A 21,884-nucleotide genomic window follows, 5' to 3' on the forward strand; every position below is an offset into this window, starting at 1 on the left:
TTTTCTGTACCTCCAATAAACGAACAAACTATGAATTGAAGTTCTACATCCTTCCTAATAAACATACAGAACCGGAAAGGATGACAAAATGGCTACAAGCAATAAGTTGTGAGGATGATCAAAGGAAGTTGTGGAAATCCCAAGACCTAGCATGTGTATTTGTGCAGTCGGCATATCATCACAGTAGGCTACGTTAACATTGTTTTCATTATTAACGTTATTAAAAACTGTGTAAGGTTGTGCATATGTGGAATGCATATATAATTAGCCTTATCATTCTACCTGAAGCAAAACTATGTAACATTAGTTTCGAACCTAAACTCGCATGAAAACGCGTATGCTAAGTTAGTCTACGTGATACCACTAGAAAAGGCCAAGGATTTCCGTATACCCACTTAAAAAGCATGAGGATATGTAACAACTTAGTTTTGGGTCTAATCTTTTAGACTTTCATTCATAAATTCACCCCATCTGTGTTTGCGAAACGACACGGATCGAATTGCGGAATCCAGTCAAAAATGGAACTGGCTGTATAAAGCAGAACGTCACGGAATTAGGCTATTTTTGAATGAATACATCTATAGTAGGGCTGTAAAATGAATCAAATATCGATATGGACTAGTGTATATAAATATTATAGTTAAAAGAGACTACAATTGTTCTACGCGTCTCTGGGAATGAGTGCTCAATATGTGCTTTTTTGTCATTCAAATACACACCACTATGACTATGACTAGATGCCGACTGTATGTATGACACTTTAAGCTTGATGTTGACTAGTTGCTAGGATAGAATAGGATAAGAAATCATTAAAGTCTAAATTTACACTCAGTTTCCAAACAGTTAAAAGGACAAATGCATACTCCGAAAGCGCTTCACAAGACACGTGTGATAATACCACCTGTATACTCGAAATTAAACAGGAGAATGCACATTAACAGCTTATTGTACAGGTAAATGAATCACCATTCTAATCTAATGCGCTGCTGCATTGTAACACACATGCAAAGGCTACAGACAGCAGCTCGTACATCACGCACATATCGTGTGCACACAGAATCATTCAGTATCATGCAAATGTATTGTCAACACTTCTGTGATTTCTCAACAAATATCTTAGAAAAATTCTAGTATATTTCTTAGAAAGTGAAAAGTGAAAGTGACGTGACATTCAGGCAAGTATGGTGACCCATACTCAGAATTCGTGCTCTGCATTTAACCCATCAGAAGTGCACACACACAGAGCAGTAAACACACACACTGTGAACACACACCCGGAGCAGTGGGCAGCCATTTATACTGCGGCGCCCGGGGAGCAGTTGGGGGTTCGATGCCTTGCTCAAGGGCACCTAAGTCGTGGTATTGAGGGAGGAGAGAGCACTGTACATGCACTCCCCCCACCCACAATTCCTGTCGGCCCAAGACTCGAACTCACAACCTTCGATTGCGAGTAACTGACACACAGCTTCACTATTAATAGAGAGACTCTGACAGGTAGGCATTCATATAAATTTAATCTTTACTGTGCTACTTTATCTGTAACAGATTTAGATCGAGCAGAAATCTGTGAGAAATATAATGACCCAAAGACAAAAGAACTGATAAATGAGCTTTTATAGGAGCAAAAGCCATGTGGGCAGCGCTGTACACAATGTGTTCGAGTCTCAGCTCAAGGTTCAGGCTTATTTATTCATTAATGATGACATCAGCGACTAATCAACATGGACTCGACTTTAAAGCTGCAGTAGTAACTTTTGTAAAAATTTATTCTTTACATATTTGTTAAACCTGTCATTATGTCCTGACAGTAGAATATGAGACAGATAATATGTGAAAATACCAGGCTCCTCCCAGTGGTCCTATTGCCATTTGCAGAAATACACTGCTCCCGGTAAGAAACAACCAATCGGAGCTGTGGTCCGTAACTTTTTTTGTGTTCAAAATTTACAAAATGTATATAATAAGCGAGTATACCATGAATCCATTTTCCAATCCGTGTTTTTTGCCTGTCCTGAATCACTAGGGTACACCTATAATAAGTGTTTACATTCTGACTATTTTAGATTGCTTCGGGGGTACCACGGCGGAGTAACCCAGTACCTTTGTGATTCTTCATAGACATAAACAGAGAGAAGTAGCTCCGGCTACAGTGTTATTTTTTTACTTCATTAAATTGATCTGCATTTGGACCCTCTTTTCATTAATGATGCAAAGTCTGATTCATTTCCGTGAACTGGTTCTTTTTGGACAGTTTGGCTCAATGAACCGGTTCAAAAAGCCAATTCATCAGTTGAAGGTGTCATCAAGCAATGATATCACTATGCGTTTATTTTCTATTAACTCAGTGTTATGTTGTATCAATGAAACATGCAAGTTAAGTCATTTGTGTCATCACATATTGGAACATTCAAATAAAGTTATTTATGTGCACGCATATTGTAGATTATTGCCTTTTAATTCACTTAAGTTAGTGGTGTTTGTAGTCACAGTTTCATTTGCGGATCCTTTATGTCAGATACGGCTGACCAGTATCGACTAGCCTTGGATAAGTCAAAGTTTTGCACATACAGCACATATTACAGACACTGATGCACAAACACGGAGATATTTATAATGTACAGATAATAACAGATATTTCATTGTCTTTTGTTCTTTGAGTTTATTAAACCTTTCTCACAATATTTCTACATCAGTTGACACTTAGCATGAAATATATGAAACATCTGGTAAACAATTAGGAACTGAATACACCTGTTTTATGCAAGCAATACACATTTGGGACACCTGTGTTAACACGTAGCGTAAAACTGTTTATAGGGTTAAATAGAGAATATGGAGTATTAGCACCATCTAGTACATATATTGGGTGAATTACAAATTATATTTTACTTGAAGCACACTGAGAGAAAATGGCACTCAGGCTATGTTTACATGATAAAAATGGAAAACATTTAGCTGTTCATTTACACTACAGCAGCCAGGTTTCAAAGTTTTTGTAAATGATACTGTTATCATCTCAAACCTTAACTGGTCAAAACGGTGACCATGCTCATCTGGATTTCTTGTTCAGTCTATACATATTTGCACAGGCACATAGTGTTTCTTCACAAAGAATCATAAATAATACAGCGTTTGTCATTTTTGTGGATCGGTGTGAACGAGGATTATTTTGAGAATGTTGTCATCTGTACGTGAAACTTTTTTAAAAATTCAAAGGAAAAACTCGGAAAAAAATGTGTACATTCTTGTTGCCTAAACGTACCCTAAGAATAACTTTTATTAGCCACGTTATATTTGCAATTATATTTAGACATTATTATTATTTATGCTGTTGCACATAAGACTGCAGAAGGCTCCGGTATTCAGAAGTCTGTGGCAGACCAGAAGAAAGGAGTGGTTATTATGTGAATCTTTTGAACCTAGGGTGGTGCAAACAAGAAAGAAAGAAAGAAAGAAAGAAAGAAAGAAAGAAAGAAAGAAAGAAAGAAAGAAAGAAAGAAAGAAAGAAAAGGGATCCACCAAAAGAAGAATGTACAAATATACAATATAAACAAATCCCTTGGCAAGCAGTTCCACTAGACACAAATACTGTTCCCTCAAGCCAAGGAGCAAGAAACTACAGAAGATTTTCTAGTACTTGTACTATTTAGTACTATTTTCTAGTGATATTATTTATCATCCACAACATTAATAATAACACAATACTCTGTTTGTGTTCTAAGCTCTAACAGCTCTTGTGTTGAACACTGCTGGGTCAGAGATGTATGTCCATTATGGGTCAGTTAGGTCAGTCATGTTCATCAGAAGAAAGCCATTTGTAGTTAGTGTCAGTGACACCAGGTTCATGTGTGATGTGTGATTATGGCAGATGAGGCAGTAAACTAGAATATAGCAGAGAATAAAATCAGACATACGGTACATATATACTCTCTCTCTCTCTCTCTCTTCTCATTCAAAGGGTTTTATTTGTAGAGTCACACTGAAGACATCAAGGGCTATTTGACCAAGAAGGAGAGTGATGGGGTTCTGCGCCAGATGACCTGGCCTCCACAGTTACCGGACCTGAACCCAATCGAGATGGTTTAGGGGTGAGCTGGACCGCAGACAGAAGGCAAAAGGGCCAACAAGTGCTAAGCATCTCTCAGGGAACTCCTTCAAGACTGTTGGAAGACCATTTCAGGTGACCTCTTGAAGCTCATCAAGAGAATGCCAAGAGTGTGCAAAGCAGTAATCAAAGCAAAAGGTGGCTACTTTGAAGAACCTAGAATATGACATATTTTCAGTTGTTTCACACTTTTATGTTATGTATATAATTCCACATGTGTATAATTCCACATGTCATAGTTTTGATGCCTTCAGTGTGAAGCTACACTTTTCATAGTCATGAAAATAAAGAAAACTCTTTGAATGAGAAGGTGTGTCCAAACTTTTGGTCTGTACTGTGTATATATACTCATGTATACTCATTTCAATCATTATGAACAGCTGAAAACTAAAAATGTAATACTAGATAAAAGAAAAATAGAAAGGAAAAAGTACTTTAAAGCACCTTAAAAGATGGTACAACCCTACCAACTATTGCATCACTGAAGTTAGACAGAGGTGTTTTGTTAGTCTCATATATTTAACTTGAACTGATGGGTGAATTAAACAAAACACAAAAGAGAGAAGATATATAATTTTCAAGAGAGAGAATTTGATAGAATCCTTAGATCACTTACTGAAGTTTCTCTAGATTACACAGTGGATCCTCTAGTAGGTCATAGAGCTTCACTCTTGAATCTCCTGGTTTATTGGAGCTCAGATTTAGTTCTCTCAGGTGTGAGGAGTTTGATCTCAGAGCTGAAGCCAGAGCAGCACAACCTTTCTCTCCAATACTGCAATCAGACAGCCTACAGAGAGAATTAGAGCAACATGTCACATTACAAATGAACAAACACATAAATGCAGGGTGAGGTAAAAATGATACATCCCAAAAAAGCATCATATGTAAGAATGTGTGGGTGTTTATTTATATGTGTCCATGGGAGTGACATCTATACAACTGTGTTTTATTTTATGCATGCAAATGCAATGCAGACACCAGGGTTTAAAAGCTTTGTGAAACAATTATATTATGGCTAAATTTGCAGTTCTAAAGTGGTTTTATTGTGCTCAGACTTCGCATGAAAATGACCTTTTAATGCTGCAACAGATGTGACATTTTGTGATTTCTTATGTAAACCTCTTAGTAAATATTAGTAAGAAAACAGATTTCAGACAAATTAGACAAAAACAAAAAAGATAAAAGACCATTACTGAGAGGATTTTATAGAATACTTTTAAAATATTTACTAAAATGAATATATATATATATAATTACTGTAGTTTCTCCAGTTTACAGTATGGATCCTCCAGTACATGAGACAGTAGCTTAACTCCTGAATCTCCTGGTTTATTAGAGCTCAGGTTCAGTTCTCTCAGATGTGAGGGGTTTGATTTCAGAGCTAAAGACAGGGCAGCAAAACCTTCCTCTCCAATACCACAGCTATGTAGCCTGCAGAGAGAGAGAAAGTCCATCCTCACTTTACTTCCACACATTCAACAAGCAAAATGACATGATTGGTAAAAAAAAAAAAAAGTGGGTTACTGAGGTATCCAATAAACAGAAAGCATTGGATTGTGTGATGTAATGCACTTATATGTCATATAGGTAATATATCAGAGGCCATTGTGGAAATATGCTTCTCAACCAGCTTTGCTCCTGGCAACTGTAATCAATAATTTAGTTCAGGCTCATGCTGCACATCTGGAATTGGTTCTGTAATCAATAGGGCATATATATATATATATTTTTTAAGCAGATTATTAAAGATGGCTAAGGACTTAGCTGCTCGAATTTATTTGGGCAGGTTATTCCCCCGGGTCTGTAAAAGTGAATTTGTCATTCCCCCCCTCCCCATGCCTTATTTGTGTGCAGGTAAAGCCAGGTGAAGGTGATCTCCTGGACTGAAGGATGCTTGTTTGGGGAGTGGTCTTGTCAAGAAAGTTTAAAAGCCTCATTGCGCTCGAGGGAAGAAGACTGTGTGTTTCTTTTTTTGTTTGGGGCTTTGGCTAATAGTTGGTTAGTTGGCAAATAGCTTTGCTGCTGTTCAGTTGTGACTGAGTGTTAAAACCTTTCTAATTGATTCTTTGCCTTGCTGTTAACTTCTAAATATTGCTACATTGATATAGACACTTGCTTCTTTCTTTATTTGTTTTGAAACCAATTGTGGAAACATATTCTCTGTTTTCAATGTACTGTATATATTATAACATAGTTCTTGGGAGTGGGTGCCCTCTTTTTTATATTTGAAATCTTTTCTCCTGTTTAAACTAGAGAGGGAGTAGGGAATTTTATTTTTGTTTATTTCCTTTTTATTTCTGTAAGGTAAGTGTAGACTTGGTCACAATAGTTAGAGGCATTTTTGTTTCTGTATTTTCTTTGGGACTTTCAACCACTCCTGAAGTCTTAATACTTCCTTGTTTGTGTTACACTGTACATCAAATAAATTGTTGTATCACAGTTATGTTGTTTACTTTTTTTACTTTAATGTTGCTTTCCCCTATCCTAGACTGTGTGGAACGAAAAAATGCAAACATCAATGCCTTGAATTTGTTCTTGAATTTGAACTTGTTCAAGAACAAGAGCTTGAACAAGGAGTTGTGCAGCATGTTCTGAAAGAAAGGGCCTGATCTTCTTGATGTTAAATAAAGCAATAGGTAAGCCCCCTTCAAATGATACAGCTCCAGACCTCAATTTACCTCCCCAAGTGAAAAATGCTTGAAGAATGCTTCAGCCAGATGCTCAAGTGTATGGGCACAGCTGAGACAAGTTTCCATACATGGAATTCACTCAAGTTCAAGACATGCTTCGAGCCTCCAAATGCTTCACAGTATTTAAATTTCTGTTCAGGTGACAACCCGGGACTATTGGACAATAGGCTCATCTCAAACTAACCTATAGACCGGGAAGTGTGGGGATAACAGCCAATCTCTTAAACACTCTGCGCAAAGAGGGTAGAAAACTTCCTGGGGATAGGGGATAATGGCAAATCCCCCTATTGCCCAACCCCGTTCCTTGAGGCATAATAACAGTATACATTTTAGATTTTTCCCACATCTAACCCATCCATTCAATAGTTAGAAAATGTGCACTATTGGTGTGCCGCCAGAAACATAGTTGGTAAACCATCCCCTGAGGGATGGGAAAAGATCACCTACAGCAACCCATCCAACCATTTGCAGTAATGGGTGAAACTGATAGATGAGAAAAGTGAAATAATCCAACCAACTTTTAAAAAAATATGACAAAAATAACACTCACTGTAATTTATCTAATTTACAGTGTGGATCCTTTAGTAGATCAGAGAGCAATGTAACTCCGGAGACTCCTGGTTTATTCCAGCTCACATCCAGTTCTCTCAGGTGTGAAGGGTTTAGTCTCAGAGCTGAAACAAGAGCATTAAAACCCTCCTCTCCAATGCTGCAGTTGTACAGCCTACAGAGAAATAAAGAAAAATAAAAACTTATCATACTTATACAATTATGTTAAAAGCATGTGAATGAGATGTCCAGTTAGCAGTGAGTGATGGATTGCAATGCAGTGTCACTATAAACAAAAGAAAAGGAAGGACCGAAAATATCAAACAAGATGTAAATCTTGTGTAATTTATATTATGTTATTTCTACTCATAATTGGTAAGTACTGATTGCATTGAATATACACAGAACTTACTTTAATGTCTCGAGTTTACAATGAGAGTTTTTTAGATCTGCAGAGAGCAGCTTGATTCCAGAATTCTGTAGGTTATTATGACTCAGATTCAGCACTCTCAAATTCCTAAGAGCTTTGGCCAGAGCTGAACAGCTTCTCCATGTAAGAAAACAGCCACTCAGACTAGGGCAAAGCATAATAACAACTTAACGTTAAATTGCATTATTCAACTTCATATTAAAATAACAATACAGTTTTATAAATAATATAATCAATAAACAGATGCTGTAGTGTAAATGAAACCAAATTTATAATGAATTAAATAAAATTTTGTAATCTGGATTCAATATTTATTATTTCTAATGTTTTGTTAAAATATATTAAATAGCAAAGCAATGTAAATGCTCACTTTGCTTTTCTGCATACTCTGACCACTGGCAGCAGCCTCAGAAGACCTTCTTCTGACTGATGATATTTACTTAGTTCAAAGTCAGTAAGCTCCTCTTCTGAGTTCAGTAACACAAACACCAAAGCTGACCACTGATCAGGAGAGAGCTTAGCATCAGCGAGACGATTAACATGAGTTCCTTTCAGGTATTTTTGAACTTCTTGCTGTAGAAAATGATCATTCAATTCATTCAGACAGTGAAAAAGATTGATGGTTTTTTCTGGGGAGGGATTCTCCCTGATCTTCTCCTTGATGTACTCAGTTATTTCCAAACTGCTATGAATCATGTTTCTTGTCTGTGTCAAAAGACTTGGCAAAAGACTCTGATTGGACTCCAGTGAGAGACCCAGAAGAAACCGGAGATAAAGATCCATGTGTCCATTCTCACTCTGCAAAGCCTTGTCCACTTCCTTTTTTTGAAAATCAGTTATTTCTGACTTCTGTTTCTTATCTGAAACAAAGGACAGAAACCTGAATAGAGCAGCAAAAAACTCCTGAATGCTCAGATGCACAAAGCTGTACAATTTCCCCAGACAAAGCCCAATCTCCTCTCTGAAGATCTGGGTAAAAACTCCAGAGTACACTGACACTTCTTTGACATCGATGCCACATTGTCTCAGGTCCTCCTCATAGAAAATTAGGTTGCCTGTTTCCAGTTGTTCAAAAGCCAATTTGCCCAGTGAAAAAATTGTTTTTCTGGCCTGCTGAAGATCAACCTCAATTCTCTCATCATACTTCTGGGTCTTCATTTTGGTCTGAAAGATCAGGAAGTGTGTGAACATTTGAGTGAGAGTTTTGGGGATCTCTGCACTCTCTGCTTCATGTAACAGTCTCTCTAGAACAGTGGCTGAAATCAAGCAAAAGACTGGTATGTGACACATGATATACAAGCTTCTTGATGATTTGATATGTGTGATAATTCTGTTGGCTAGACTCTGGTCATTGATCTTCTTCCTGAAATATATTTCTTTCTGAGCATCACTGAATCCTCGTACCACTGTGACCCGATCAACACACTCAGGAGGGATCTGACTGGCTGCTGCTGGTCGAGAGGTTATCCATATGAGAGCAGAAGGAAGCAGCGTTCCTTTGATGAGGTTGGTCAGCAGCACATCCACTAAAGCTGGCTGTGTGACATCAGACAACACCTGATTAGTTTGGAAATTTAAAGGAAGTCGACACTCATCAAGCCCATCAAAGATAAACATAACTTTGTAATCATCCAGGTCTGATGATCTCAGTTCCTTTATATCTGAGAAAAATCGATGGAGAAGCTCTATTAGACTGACATTTTCCTCCTTCATAAAATTCAGCTCCCTGAAAGGAATTGCAAGTATGAGGTGGAGGTCCTGGTTTGCTTTTCCCTCAGCCCAGTCCAGAATGAACTTCTGTACAGACACTGTTTTTCCAATGCCAGCAACTCCTTTTGTCAGCACACTTCTGATGGGTTTGTATTGTCCAGATGAGGGTTTAAAGATGTCATTGCATTTAATTGGTATTTCCTGCTTCTCTAGCCTTCGGCACATCTCAATCTGTCTCACCTCATGTTCATTATTGACCTCTCCACTGTCTCCCTGCGTGATGAAGAGCTCGGTATACATCTCATTCAAAAGTGTTAAGTTTCCTTGATATGATATTCCATCATTTAGCCACTGGAATTTCTCTCCCAGTCTAGATTTGTGTTTATGTGGAGATATAGGAGCAAGTTCTGATGAAAACAGAAACAGTAAAATAGAGTACTTATTATCATGCTTTAAATTCAAAATGATGTACAATGCAAGGTATACATTTAGTCTATGTGCAGGTTTCCTGAGAATCAAACACATGACCTTGGCAATTTTAACATTATATTCTACCAGTCAGATTACCAAATTACTGACTACAAGTCAACTGTGATGTAAGATTTTGGTTTTGTTTCATGTCTTTAAATTTGTAGTTTTGTACATGGGTTATTCATGTTGCTCTCTGTTCCCTCATATGATCATGCCATGTGCTTAGGTGTGTTCAGCTTGAAGCAGCACTGCGCAGACTGATCAGTGTATGACATCAAAATATCGCAAACGGAAAAATTAGAAGAGAGCAGACAGCTATGAAAGCTTTCAAATGGCTCTCTTGTACTTTGATATCATATAACGATCAGCCTATGCAGTGCTGCATCAAGTCAAAAACATGTGTCAGGATGGATTAACACTGCAAGCATTAGTCATGCGTGACCAACACATACTTTTTCAAGCTCTTACTTTTCTTAAGGGGAGTAGTGAGGTCTGTTTGATTTGCCTTTCTCTGGACAAGCAATGTAATGTTCGGAAACCCATGTTTGACTTTTCTCTGGCCTTCATCCTCTTCCTCAGTGTTGAGTTTCCTGGTAAAATGTGTATATGCAGTATTAACCACACAACCATACCATTGATGAATATGCATATTTCTAAACAGTGAGTGTTGTGCTCCAGAATAACTTATGACTTAGTGCTTCAGAATCTCAACTGCAAACTTATCATTATTTATTGTGCATTGTTAAAAAATATGTTAAATGCCTATAAAGATACAACCCAAATTCCGGAAAAGTTGGGACGTTTTTTAAATTTTAATAAAATGAAAACTAAAAGACTTTCAAATCACATGAGCCAATATTTTATTCACAATAGAACATAGATAACATAGCAAATGTTTAAACTGAGAAAGTTTACAATTTTATGCACAAAATGAGCTCATTTCAATTTTGATTTCTGCTACAGGTCTCAAAATAGTTGGGACGGGGCATGTTTACCATGGTGTAGCATCTCCTTTTCTTTTCAAAACAGTTTGAAGACGTCTGGGGTCTCATTTATAAAACTATGCGTAGGATCTTTACTAAAAGTTTACGTGCGCCCAAAAGCCAAAAATGGCGTACGCCAAAAAATATTCCGATTTATAAAACCGTGCGTACGCACACCTGTAAGCAATGTTCCCTTTATAAATCACAGATCACCCGCAGATGTGCGTACATGAACCAGCCTCATATCCCGCCCTGTACACGCCCATTTTTAACCATAAATAGTCAATGCAAATCACCTCATGATTGCTGATCAGCATGTAAATGAGAGTGGAATCCCATATATACCTGGAAAACTGGCATGCGACCCGCCAATTAATTAATCCAAGAAAGTGAAAACGTGCATTTCTGTTAGCCTAATTTTAATAATGGCGACAGGTGAGAAAAGAGGAAAAAAACGTAATTTCTCAGATACTGAGATTGAAACACTTGTAGGGGAGGTGGAGGCTCGGAAAACTGTGTTATTTGGTGGCCACAGCAGTGGGGTCACTAATAAAAAGAAGCAGTGCGAGTGGCAAAGTATTGCTTCTGCCGTCAATTGTGTCAGTGGGACAGAACGGACAGTTGCAGAATTAAAGAAAAAATGGTCCGACCTGAAGGTATACCAATTTTTTTTTTACCAACATATTACATTTGTGTTTTATTAGGCTATATACCTATATAAATAGCAATATTGATTTTCAAAAAGTTTTATTTACATGTGCTTACAGTATGCAAAATATGTGAAATAAAGATTCTCATTCATTCAAGGTGGAGGCAAAGAGAAAACTGTCCTCCCACCGCCAGAGCGTGGCTGCAACTGGTGGGGGCCCATGTACAGCTGATCTCACATCAGTGGACAGCAAAATCGCGGCTATAATTGGGGAGGTCAGCGTGTGTGGTATTCGGTCGGAAAAGGAGGGAGACTCTGACGTGACTGAAACCACAGAGGAGCAAGGTTAAACCGATTTTTAATCATTAACGCTGTACATTTGAGTGTGTGGGGTGATAAATGGATAAATGTTGCCAATTGTTTGTCCTCCAGTCCTTCCGGAGTCTGAAGCTGTAAATGAACAGGAGGTTCAGGGTGAGGGGTTCTCAGATGCAGATGCACAGCGTCCGGCTCAAAGCAGTGCCCCTTCTGCGTCTGGCACGTCCAAAAGTGGTCGGGTACTCACTGACGCAGTCCTGCAGTTACAGCGAGAGACAATAAACGCTGTCAACAGGGTTGCAGATGAGCTACGGCAGATGAGAGAAGTGATGCAAGAAATTGCACAATCATTAAAAGATGCAGTTAAAACATGAACCTTGAGTTTTGTCTTTCTTTACAAACGCCGCATGACATCCTCACGGATTCTTGCACCTCGTTGATATCCCTCTTGTCGGCCAGGGGGCTGTGGCTCGGGGTCGTAATGCTGGGGTAGAGGGAGATCAGGAGGGAGAGGAATACCGTTTCTCAGTGCTATATTGTGCAAAACACCACACGCCCTGACAATCTTGCACACTTTTGCTGGATGGTATAAAAGTCTGCCACCCGAGGCATCCAGAGCACGCCATCTGCATTTCAGGATGCCGATGGCACGCTCCACAACTGCGCGGGCACGAGAGTGGACCTCGTTATAATGAGTTTCCTCTGCGCTCTGCGGGTTTAAAAATGGGGTGAGGAGCCAGCGTCTCAGGGGGTAGCCACTGTCGCCTGCAGGTTATAATTATATTAAAAACAATTGTTACAGTTTCTACTTTTTAATATTGTTAAACTCACCAAGAAGCCAGCCATCACGTACTGCGCCTGCATTTAGTCTGTTCCCTACACTGCTATGTGTCAAGATAAAGGAATCATGTGTTGAACCAGGCCAGCGTGCCACAATGTTTGTGAGGGTCATGTTGGAGTCACATATGATTTGCACATTAATAGAATGCACATGCTTTCTATTAACATAAGCAAATTCATTTTCAGATGGTGCCCTTATAGCAACATGAGTGCAGTCAATTGCGCCGATTACATTTGGGAAACCAGACATTGCTGCAAATTGCGTTTTAATTTCGGCCTGTTCTCGCACAGTGTAGGGGAACCTGATGTATCGACTAACCATATTAAGTATACCATTTAAAACGACAGATATTATGGCACTCAGGGACGGCTGTGATATACCAGACCTATAGGGTGAGATGATAGATTCCAATAGAATTATTTCATATACAAAAAGGTCTTAGAGACAAATTTGAGGATTACTTATAGTTTTTTTATATTATTAATTTACCTGTCTGCCAATTCCCGCTGGAAACAGCCGGTTGCCAAGAACCCCAGAGTGGTGAGGACTTGTATTTGGACTGGGATGGCATGGTTCCGGCGTGTTGCCCTCTCTAATACTGGACCCAATTCAGCACATAGATCCAAGAGCACAGCTCTAGGGAATCTAAATCGGCTTATTAGCCAGTCATCATCATGGGCCAGGAAATCATCATGGTCCCTGAAAACTCGTTCTCTCCTTATTCTGCCATTAGCGTAATCCTCCAACAGTGCCAGGAGTGCCATCATGAAGCATTACATACCCGGGTCACCGGAGAATTTATATGTTTCTAGCAAATAGACTGATCGTTAACACCTTGACAAAATCATTTAATTAATTTGTGGGCGAAAATTTAAGACGAAAATGTTATAGTGAACACATGCTTCTTGACGGTTTTGTAATGAACACCGTAATAGTTAGGACCGATGATGAGTAGCGATTGTGCTTCATGACTGTATTTGCAGACTTTGACATTTTATGATATAGGCTATGTACATTAAGGAAAATATTTCCTTTTTACACTGTGTTCTGCAGTTAATAAAAGGGTAATAAAAGGTCTAATAAAAGGTCTAATAAAAGGGTATTTCATGCTATTCTGTAGGCTATCACATGTATCGCGCCATGTCCTCCTGTGCTCCCGTTGTGGACAATGTGACTGTAAGGCAGCGCTGATTATTATTTTATTTTACTTTTAATACATTTTGAATTACGTTTGGATTTTACTAGATGTATATAGCCTAAAACAATCGGCACAAATAACACTGTTGGATTTAATCTTCATGATAATGTGGATATAACGTATGAAATGGAGTGAAAATTAAATGTCATTCATTCTTATAATCGTTCTTCTCACATTTATTTTCTACAATCTAACTTCAGTTCACGACCTCACCATCGGTGTCGCCAATTCCCTTTGTCTCCAGAATGTGCGTACGCACGGTTCAAAGTTTGCTTAAAGGTGCGCACATTCTCCCGTCAAGTTTGTTTTTTATAGATCACAACCTTTGCGTGGGAACTGGCGTACGTACGTTTCCAGCCCCGTTTTGTGCGTACGCACGCTTTATAAATGAGGCCCCTGGGCATTGAGGCTATGAGTTGCTGGAGTTTTGCTGTTGGAATTTGGTCCCATTCTTGCCTTATATAGATTTCCAGCTGCTGAAGAGTTCGTGGTCGTCTTTGACGTATTTTTCGTTTAATGATGCGCCAAATGTTCTCTATAGGTGAAAGATCTGGACTGCAGGCAGGCCAGGTTAGCACCCGGACTCTTCTACGACGAAGACATGCTGTTGTTATAGCTGCAGTATATGGTTTTGCATTGTCCTGCTGAAATAAACAAGGCCTACCCTGAAATAGACGTTGTTTGGAGGGAAGCATATGTTGCTCTAAAACCTTTATATACCTTTCAGCATTCACAGAGCCTTCCAAAACATGCAAGCTGCCCATACCGTATGCACTTATGCACCCCCATACCATCAGAGATGCTGGCTTTTGAACTGAACACTGATAACATGCTGGAAGGTCTCCCTCCTCTTTAGCCCGGAGGACACGGCGTCCGTGATTTCCAACAAGAATGTCAAATTTGGACTCGTCTGACCATAAAACACTATTCCACTTTGAAATAGTCCATTTTAAATGAGCCTTGGCCCACAGGACACGACGGCGCTTCTGGACCATGTTCACATATGGCTTCCTTTTTGCATGATAGAGCTTTAGTTGTCATCTGCTGATGGCACGGCGGATTGTGTTTACCGACAGTGGTTTCTGAAAGTATTCCTGGGCCCATTTAGTAATGTCATTGACACAATCATGCCGATGAGTGATGCAGTGTCGTCTGAGAGCCCGAAGACCACGGGCATCCAATAAAGGTCTCCAGCCTTGTCCCTTACGCACAGAGATTTCTCCAGTTTCTCTGAATCTTTTGATGATGTTATGCACTGTAGATGATGAGATTTGCAAAGCCTTTGCAATTTGACGTTGAGGAACATTGTTTTTAAAGTTTTCCAAAAAAATTTTACGCAGTCTTTCACAGATTGGAGAGCCTCTGCCCATCTTTACTTCTGAGAGACTCTGCTTCTCTAAGACAAAGCTTTTATAGCTAATCATGTTACAGACCTGATATCAATTAACTTAATTAATCACTAGATGTTCTCCCAGCTGAATCTTTTCAAAACTGCTTGCTTTTTTAGCCATTTGTTGGCCCCGTGCCAACTTTTTTGAGACCTGTAGCAGGCATTAAATTTTAAATGAGCTAATTAAGTGGATAAAAGTGTAAAATTTCTTAGTTTAAACATTTGCTACGTTATCTATGTTCTATTGTGAATAAAATATTGGCTCATATGATTTGAAATTCCTTTAGTTTTCATTTTATTAAAATTTAAAAAACGCCCCAACTTTTCCGGAATTCGGGTTGTATAAGCTAAAGTCAGTGAGGACAAAATCAGTAAACATGGACACAAACATGGAACAAAGTTCTGTGGAAATAGTCACGTTCAAAATGAAGTTTGTTGGAGCAGACAGGAGCACAGCAGTGAACCAAAATCTTCCTTGAGAGCTCATTAGTGCATATAAACTACACAAATATGTATATTTACAACGTATTTGCATTGAAAAGACCATATCAAACAAAAAATACACTTTTATATATAAATGAAAATACAAGAAAAAAAAAACATGGAGAACCAATCCACCCTGAATCTATCCTCACCTCAGATCAGCAGAAGAATCTCCTGAACTGAAGTTGATTACATCATCTATTGACTGGTGACTCTTCATGGAAACACAGCTGGGTTCAGGAGATTCTTTCTGATTTAGACTAAAACACAGAAGCAGTTAAACAGTATTTCATTTTGCACAAACTTTCAAAGCTCTGAAGTAAACACTCATTTTTTCATCATCACTCCACTGTAAATCCTTGTAGTAATTCATAGACTGCTGCAGAGAATCACCACTATCATTGACACACAGCTAGTTATCCAGGATAAAGAGATGAGACTCTATGTCAGGGTTCCTCAATCTTATCTTGGAGGGCTGCTGCCCTGCAGAGTTTAATTCAGCCTTTACAAAAAAAAGTTAATTCAAGTATGCTATTAGTAGGCTATACTTTTAAACTAAAAATAGAAAAGTAGTTCTTTGTTGTGCGTTAGGTTAGGGGATGCTATTATTAATGTCACGATCATCAGCTGGAGTGCCCATGAACTCCAATAGAGGGCACTCCACTCAGGACTCTTGCATCTTGTATTTCCATTCCCAACTCCATTTCCCATAATCCCATGCTTAGGGCTTATAACCACCAGGTGTTCCCCATTACCACTCCCCTATATAAACTGAGTTTGGACTCTCTATAGGGCAAAGTCTTGTTTAGCCCCGTCTAGCATTTCCGAGTGTTTTCCCTATGTTTGTTCTTCCTGTGTCTGATTTTGGATTGTGTATACCGCCGTTGATTCTCTGCTGCCTGCCTCGACCTCAGCTTGTTACCGTTTCTGATTTTGGATATCCCCTGACATACTTGATGCTGTTCTCCGATCTCTGCTTGTATAATCATTCTCTTATTAAATATACTGCAAATGGATCCGAACGTCTCTGACTCGTCGTTACAATTACACATCTTCTATACAGAATTTCCAAAACAAAAGCGAAGAAACCAAAACAACAAATGCTTCCACATGTAATCTAACATGATCATCAGCAATAAAACAGAATCTAAACTGTGTAACGTTATGGAATAAAATGTCAACCCATGAAGAGGTAATAATGGTCAAGCTTTGCGGCTCCATCTATGTTTTTGATTATTATTCTGAATCCCATGCATAGTCATTTCAGCTTCTTGTTCAAAATTGTAATTGTAAATGTAAAATGTTATAAAACTTCCCCACATTAATGTGCTTATAAAAACTAATGCAAAAAGCAAGAGTAAACTGATTTTGTTTACAAGCAGATACCCTGTTCTTTCTTTTGATGCTTTGTGTTTAGATATTCAAATAAAATATATACAAATTAATACCTAAATAGGGACATAGTAGTATACTGAATGGATTATGTAAGTTCACTTAAAGAAAATTTACGAGCATACTTGCAGTATAAGCTACTAAACTAGTAGTTTACTGAGACTATACTTCAAGTGCTACAAGTATTTAATTAGTAAACTATCATTATAACTGTTCACTTTTAATATAGTTGCAGTACAAACTAAAACATGGATGTAAACTAGTGTTAAGGTCCTTTCACACTGGACGCGATTTTGATGCGCGAATAATTCGCGCGATGGTTTTATTTTTTGATCAGCTGTTTGTGTAATGAGTGCTTTCACACCGAACGCGAATGTGCTGAGGCGAAAAAACGACTTTTATTTTTTTCGCTTCGATGTCGATTTTTTTTTACTTTTGAGGCAACAAAAAGGCTTCAGCCAATCACATACAAGGAAACAAAGGTGACGTCACAGCAAAAATGACGGATCTTCTGATTACTTGTGTGTGTGTTCTATGGGCTGATGTTTTTAAGAGGACAGCTCACCTTAAGCAGACTGCCAGACGCTGCTCCGGATCAATTGGTTCCCTGAAGTTTGTGGTTTGTCTCGTCAGATGCGGTGCCACTATCTGAAGGAGCTCCTCGAATTGTCCCACAGACATCCGAAAGTAAGTGCGGAACCGGCCATGATAAAGTTTTAGCTCCTGTACAAGATTGGCATACTCCCCTTCAGACTCTCTGTTCTTTAGGACTGGGTGCACCCAAAACCTTCTTTTCTGTCTTTTAAAGAAAATGAAAAGCTCGTCTTCACTGGATGATGATGTTGAAGTGTCCATTTTCTCAACTGTCGGCGCGAAAGTTTTGGAATGTTGAAGCTCTCTGAACGTCACAGACATCGCAAATTCGCGTCGCGGCTGATGTGAATGGTTTTGACACGAACTATTCGCACGCGAACTATTCGCTTTTTCGTTTCGCTTTTCCGTTACGCATCTGGTGTGAAAGGGCCTTTATACTTAAACTACCGTTATACTTAAAGTACACTTGAAGGTACACTTTCATACACTAGAAAGTGGGCCAATGTAGTACCATGGCATACTGAAATAGTAAACTTACAAGCAGGGCCTAAAATTATCACTCGACAAACGCCAAATGCGAATAAATGCAAATGTCTCAGTCGACAATTGGCGGGTACAACTTTTCCGAATTATAACAAAGCAATGAAGTGAAAGCAACAGCCAGTTTTTAAAGCAATTCACTGTTTCTGACATAAGCTAATAAAATAATATTTTCCCAAGACAAAATCATCGTGATTGGTTAGCTGTTCTGTCATAAACGACAAGAACGAATCAAATAATAGGTTACAAATGGACAGAAAAGTTCAGAGCAGTGATGGCCATCTTGTCTCTAGACACGGTTTTGATAACTTTTACCGGAGAAGATATTGCTGCATCATTTCGAAGATTACCTTTTCCCTTCTTTATTCTTCACAACCCGAGTATGCAGTGACATATTGGCTACCTGGGGTTAAGCCGCAGAAATGGTGCAGTAAAGTATAGTTTGAAAGGCTGCACGTTTGGCTGGACACATACGTTGATCCGCTTTAGACGTTGCACCAGTAGCGCTTCAAGCTACTGGTGTGAGGGGCGGGGTCAGTAGAGCTCATTAACATTTAAAGGAAAATGCTACAAAATGGCTTCATCTGATAAGAGCTGTTTTTAACAGGGTTTTTTATACTACCACTGAGAAATTTTAACCAAACTATGTTACAGTCTTTTCATTAAGATCCTAAAGAATAATATCAACTTGTGGAAAATAGGCATCCGATGGCCCCTTTAATAAAATAAACTTGAAATATACTTATTTTTGGTAACAGAAACGTTGATCTCACTTACCTCTGATTTTCTAATGATCCTTACGACTTTGATTAGCTTGCTCAGGTGTTTGATCAAGAGTGGAGCTAAACTCTGCAGGTCATTGGCAGGGCATTGGCCAGGACAAGGTTTGAGGAACCCTGACATACAGTCTCATCTCTTATCCCCAATCAGTTAGAAAGAACACTACTATTCAGATGCTGCATTTTAAAAACATTACACAGTCCTTTGAATGTCACTCACCTCTTGACCATCATTGTGTCATTCTCTCTCTTTCTGGAAGTCATTACATCAGTAATCTGTTAAACATTCCTTTGTCACAGCAGTCTGTATAAAAAGAAAAAAAATTGAAAGTGACGTGAAGCCAAATATAGTGTTCCATACTCTAAATTTGTGCTCTGCTTTTAACCCATCCAAGTCATTACACACACTGTGAACACACACTCAGAGCACTCAAATCCATCACCTTTGGGTTACAAGTCCGACTCTCTAACCATTGGGCCCCGACTGTTTATATCACTAATTTCCACACCTACAGATTAAATACAATCACTCTGCATGTGTTGTTCTGTTTATCTGACAATCCATATCTAACAGACTACTTTCAACCTGTCAGTTGACCACAACAACACTGTTCATTTGAATTTTTACAACACTAATGGAAACAATAAGGAAGCTTGTTGACCAATTGTATGTATATATGTTCCATTGCACCATTTATGCCTAGGTTTTTCCCACAAAGAAGGACAAAGTCACATTCCATATACTACACCCTTTCTTTTCTCGGACAATCTGCCAACCTCCACCCAATCTGCTGAGATCATCACAACTTTCAGGAAAAGTTTGAAAACACACCCCTTCTGCAACAAATTGCTTCATATAATAACTTCATATAATATTTTCTTTTCTTTTGCATTTTACTTCTGCTCTTGTATACTAGGTTGTAATTCTGCTCTTGTATACTAGGTTGTACTTAAATTTGACATTGTGTGCTGCAAATATTAAGGCTTTTATCATAATATGTGTATGATATGCACCTGGGTAAAAGCATCTGCAAAGTAAATGTGATTTAATACTAAATTAATAAAAATAACTACAGTATAAGAATAACTACAGTAAGATTTAATGCTAAAGTGAATGAGTCCAAAGTTTTACAGGCTTTACTGTAATCTTGACTGTTGGGTTTCCCGTTCTTACTGATAGTGATTTTATAGGGGTAATAAAATGTTTTTCAGTGGGTGAGTCAAGTCCTTTTCACTGAAAACAGAATCTTCAGGATATTCTCTGATTCCTCTCTCTTCATTACTTTAATAAAGTACAAAATAATAATAATAATAATTAAATGAATCGCTAATTCCTTATAATAATAATCCTTATAAGCTTTGAAGTCTTTCCACTTTTATTGTTATAATATTAAAATACACACATGCACTTTCTGTTTCAGGAATTCTGTTTTTAAAGAGCAGACAATTATAATCTTCTTATGTTTTAGATAGAAGCCTAATAAATATTACTCCTACATTTTGATTTAATTTTTGTACATTCCAAGAACTTTAAATTTAAAATATATGACCAAAAAAAGAGAAGTAAATATTTTAATTGTGATACTTACTGAGTTTTTCTCTTTAAATGTAGTTTATATTCCTCTCATGAGTAAATGGACTTGACTGGAATTGTCTAAAGACTTTCAACCATAAAAGAGGGAGGTGCAAAGCTTTATGAGCTTTCAAACAACAAGCTGTTCTTTTTTGACATTACCTTTTGGATAGAATATTTACATATAATAGAACGTGAGAATACAGAATATACATTTATACCATTTATATGGGACAAGTGTGGATCTATGTTTCTCTCTGGGGGCTGTAACAACCAGACTTTCACAACAGATACAGTCAATATAATACCATCTACATTCACAGATTTGAATTTTGTACTCAGAATGAATTTTGCCATTTGGTACAATCTGGCATAAACCACACAACAAGGGTTCTATAGCCAGGAAATACAACATTCCAGCTGCAACCCTGTCTGATACCTCTCTGGACATTAAACCAAAAAAATTATAATTCTTAGCTTAAACAAATACTCAACAGTTACTCCTGTTTCACAACAAATAAGTGCTGCATAGCCTCTTACCCAGCACATGTTAACAAATGTTGTCATGCTTCCAAAGTAAACCCTCTATTTGTTAACTTGGTGTAGTAGTTAATACTGTACGGTAATTATAGTATCAGTACTAGAGTAAATACGGTAAAGGGGATGGTGACTTTCCCCGGAACTTATCTGTATCAGTGAAGTACTACGAAGTAAACAGCACTCACCTTGGCTCTGTCTCTGCGTGTGTTATTGTTCCTCTGCAAATATTACAGTGGCGACGAGGATATACAGTTAATAAATCCACATAAGGAAGGATATTGAAGATATCTGACGAGTGAAACTCAGTATAAAGGCAACATTCCGCCTGTTTTCGGGTTCAGAGGAAACCGAGACTGCTAGATACTCAAACGGCTAGGACAGGGACAGTGCATGAAAGCGCATGAGCGCCCTCCTGTGGTGAGTGGAGGTAACTGAAAACAAAAACATACTCGGTTACTAAACCTAATCTCGGTTCTCTCTAGAAGAGCGAACGAGTACTGCGTCTTAGATTAAGACGCTACGGGAAAAGTCTCTTTTCACGAAATACTGAAGCAAAAAATTATCCTTAATTTTGTATTTTTGTAAAGCGCATTTGCAGCAGTACACAGCCATAGGCGAGACGGCTCGTTCGCTCATTGGCTTGTTCTGC

At 38.3% G+C, this 21,884-nt stretch overlaps 1 protein-coding gene across 1 annotated transcript in view; it reads right to left on the reverse strand.

Moving 5' to 3' along the window:
• Nucleotides 1-19,386, reverse strand: part of LOC132114734 (NLR family CARD domain-containing protein 3-like) — a 54,943-nt gene extending 35,557 nt beyond the window's left edge. Inside the window, exons 1-8 of the mRNA XM_059523023.1 lie at nt 19,343-19,386; nt 15,970-16,077; nt 10,424-10,545; nt 8,145-9,891; nt 7,757-7,918; nt 7,346-7,519; nt 5,363-5,536; nt 4,722-4,892 (exon numbers count right to left, since the gene is read on the reverse strand). Of these exons, the coding sequence (XP_059379006.1) occupies nt 4,722-4,892; nt 5,363-5,536; nt 7,346-7,519; nt 7,757-7,918; nt 8,145-9,891; nt 10,424-10,545; nt 15,970-16,077; nt 19,343-19,386 (2,702 nt within the window). The remainder of the gene's footprint in view (nt 1-4,721; nt 4,893-5,362; nt 5,537-7,345; nt 7,520-7,756; nt 7,919-8,144; nt 9,892-10,423; nt 10,546-15,969; nt 16,078-19,342) is intronic.
• Nucleotides 19,387-21,884: the final 2,498 nt, after the last annotated feature.

Source organism: Carassius carassius, chromosome 34 (assembly GCF_963082965.1).
Source record: "Carassius carassius chromosome 34, fCarCar2.1, whole genome shotgun sequence".
Taxonomy (NCBI): domain Eukaryota; kingdom Metazoa; phylum Chordata; class Actinopteri; order Cypriniformes; family Cyprinidae; genus Carassius; species Carassius carassius.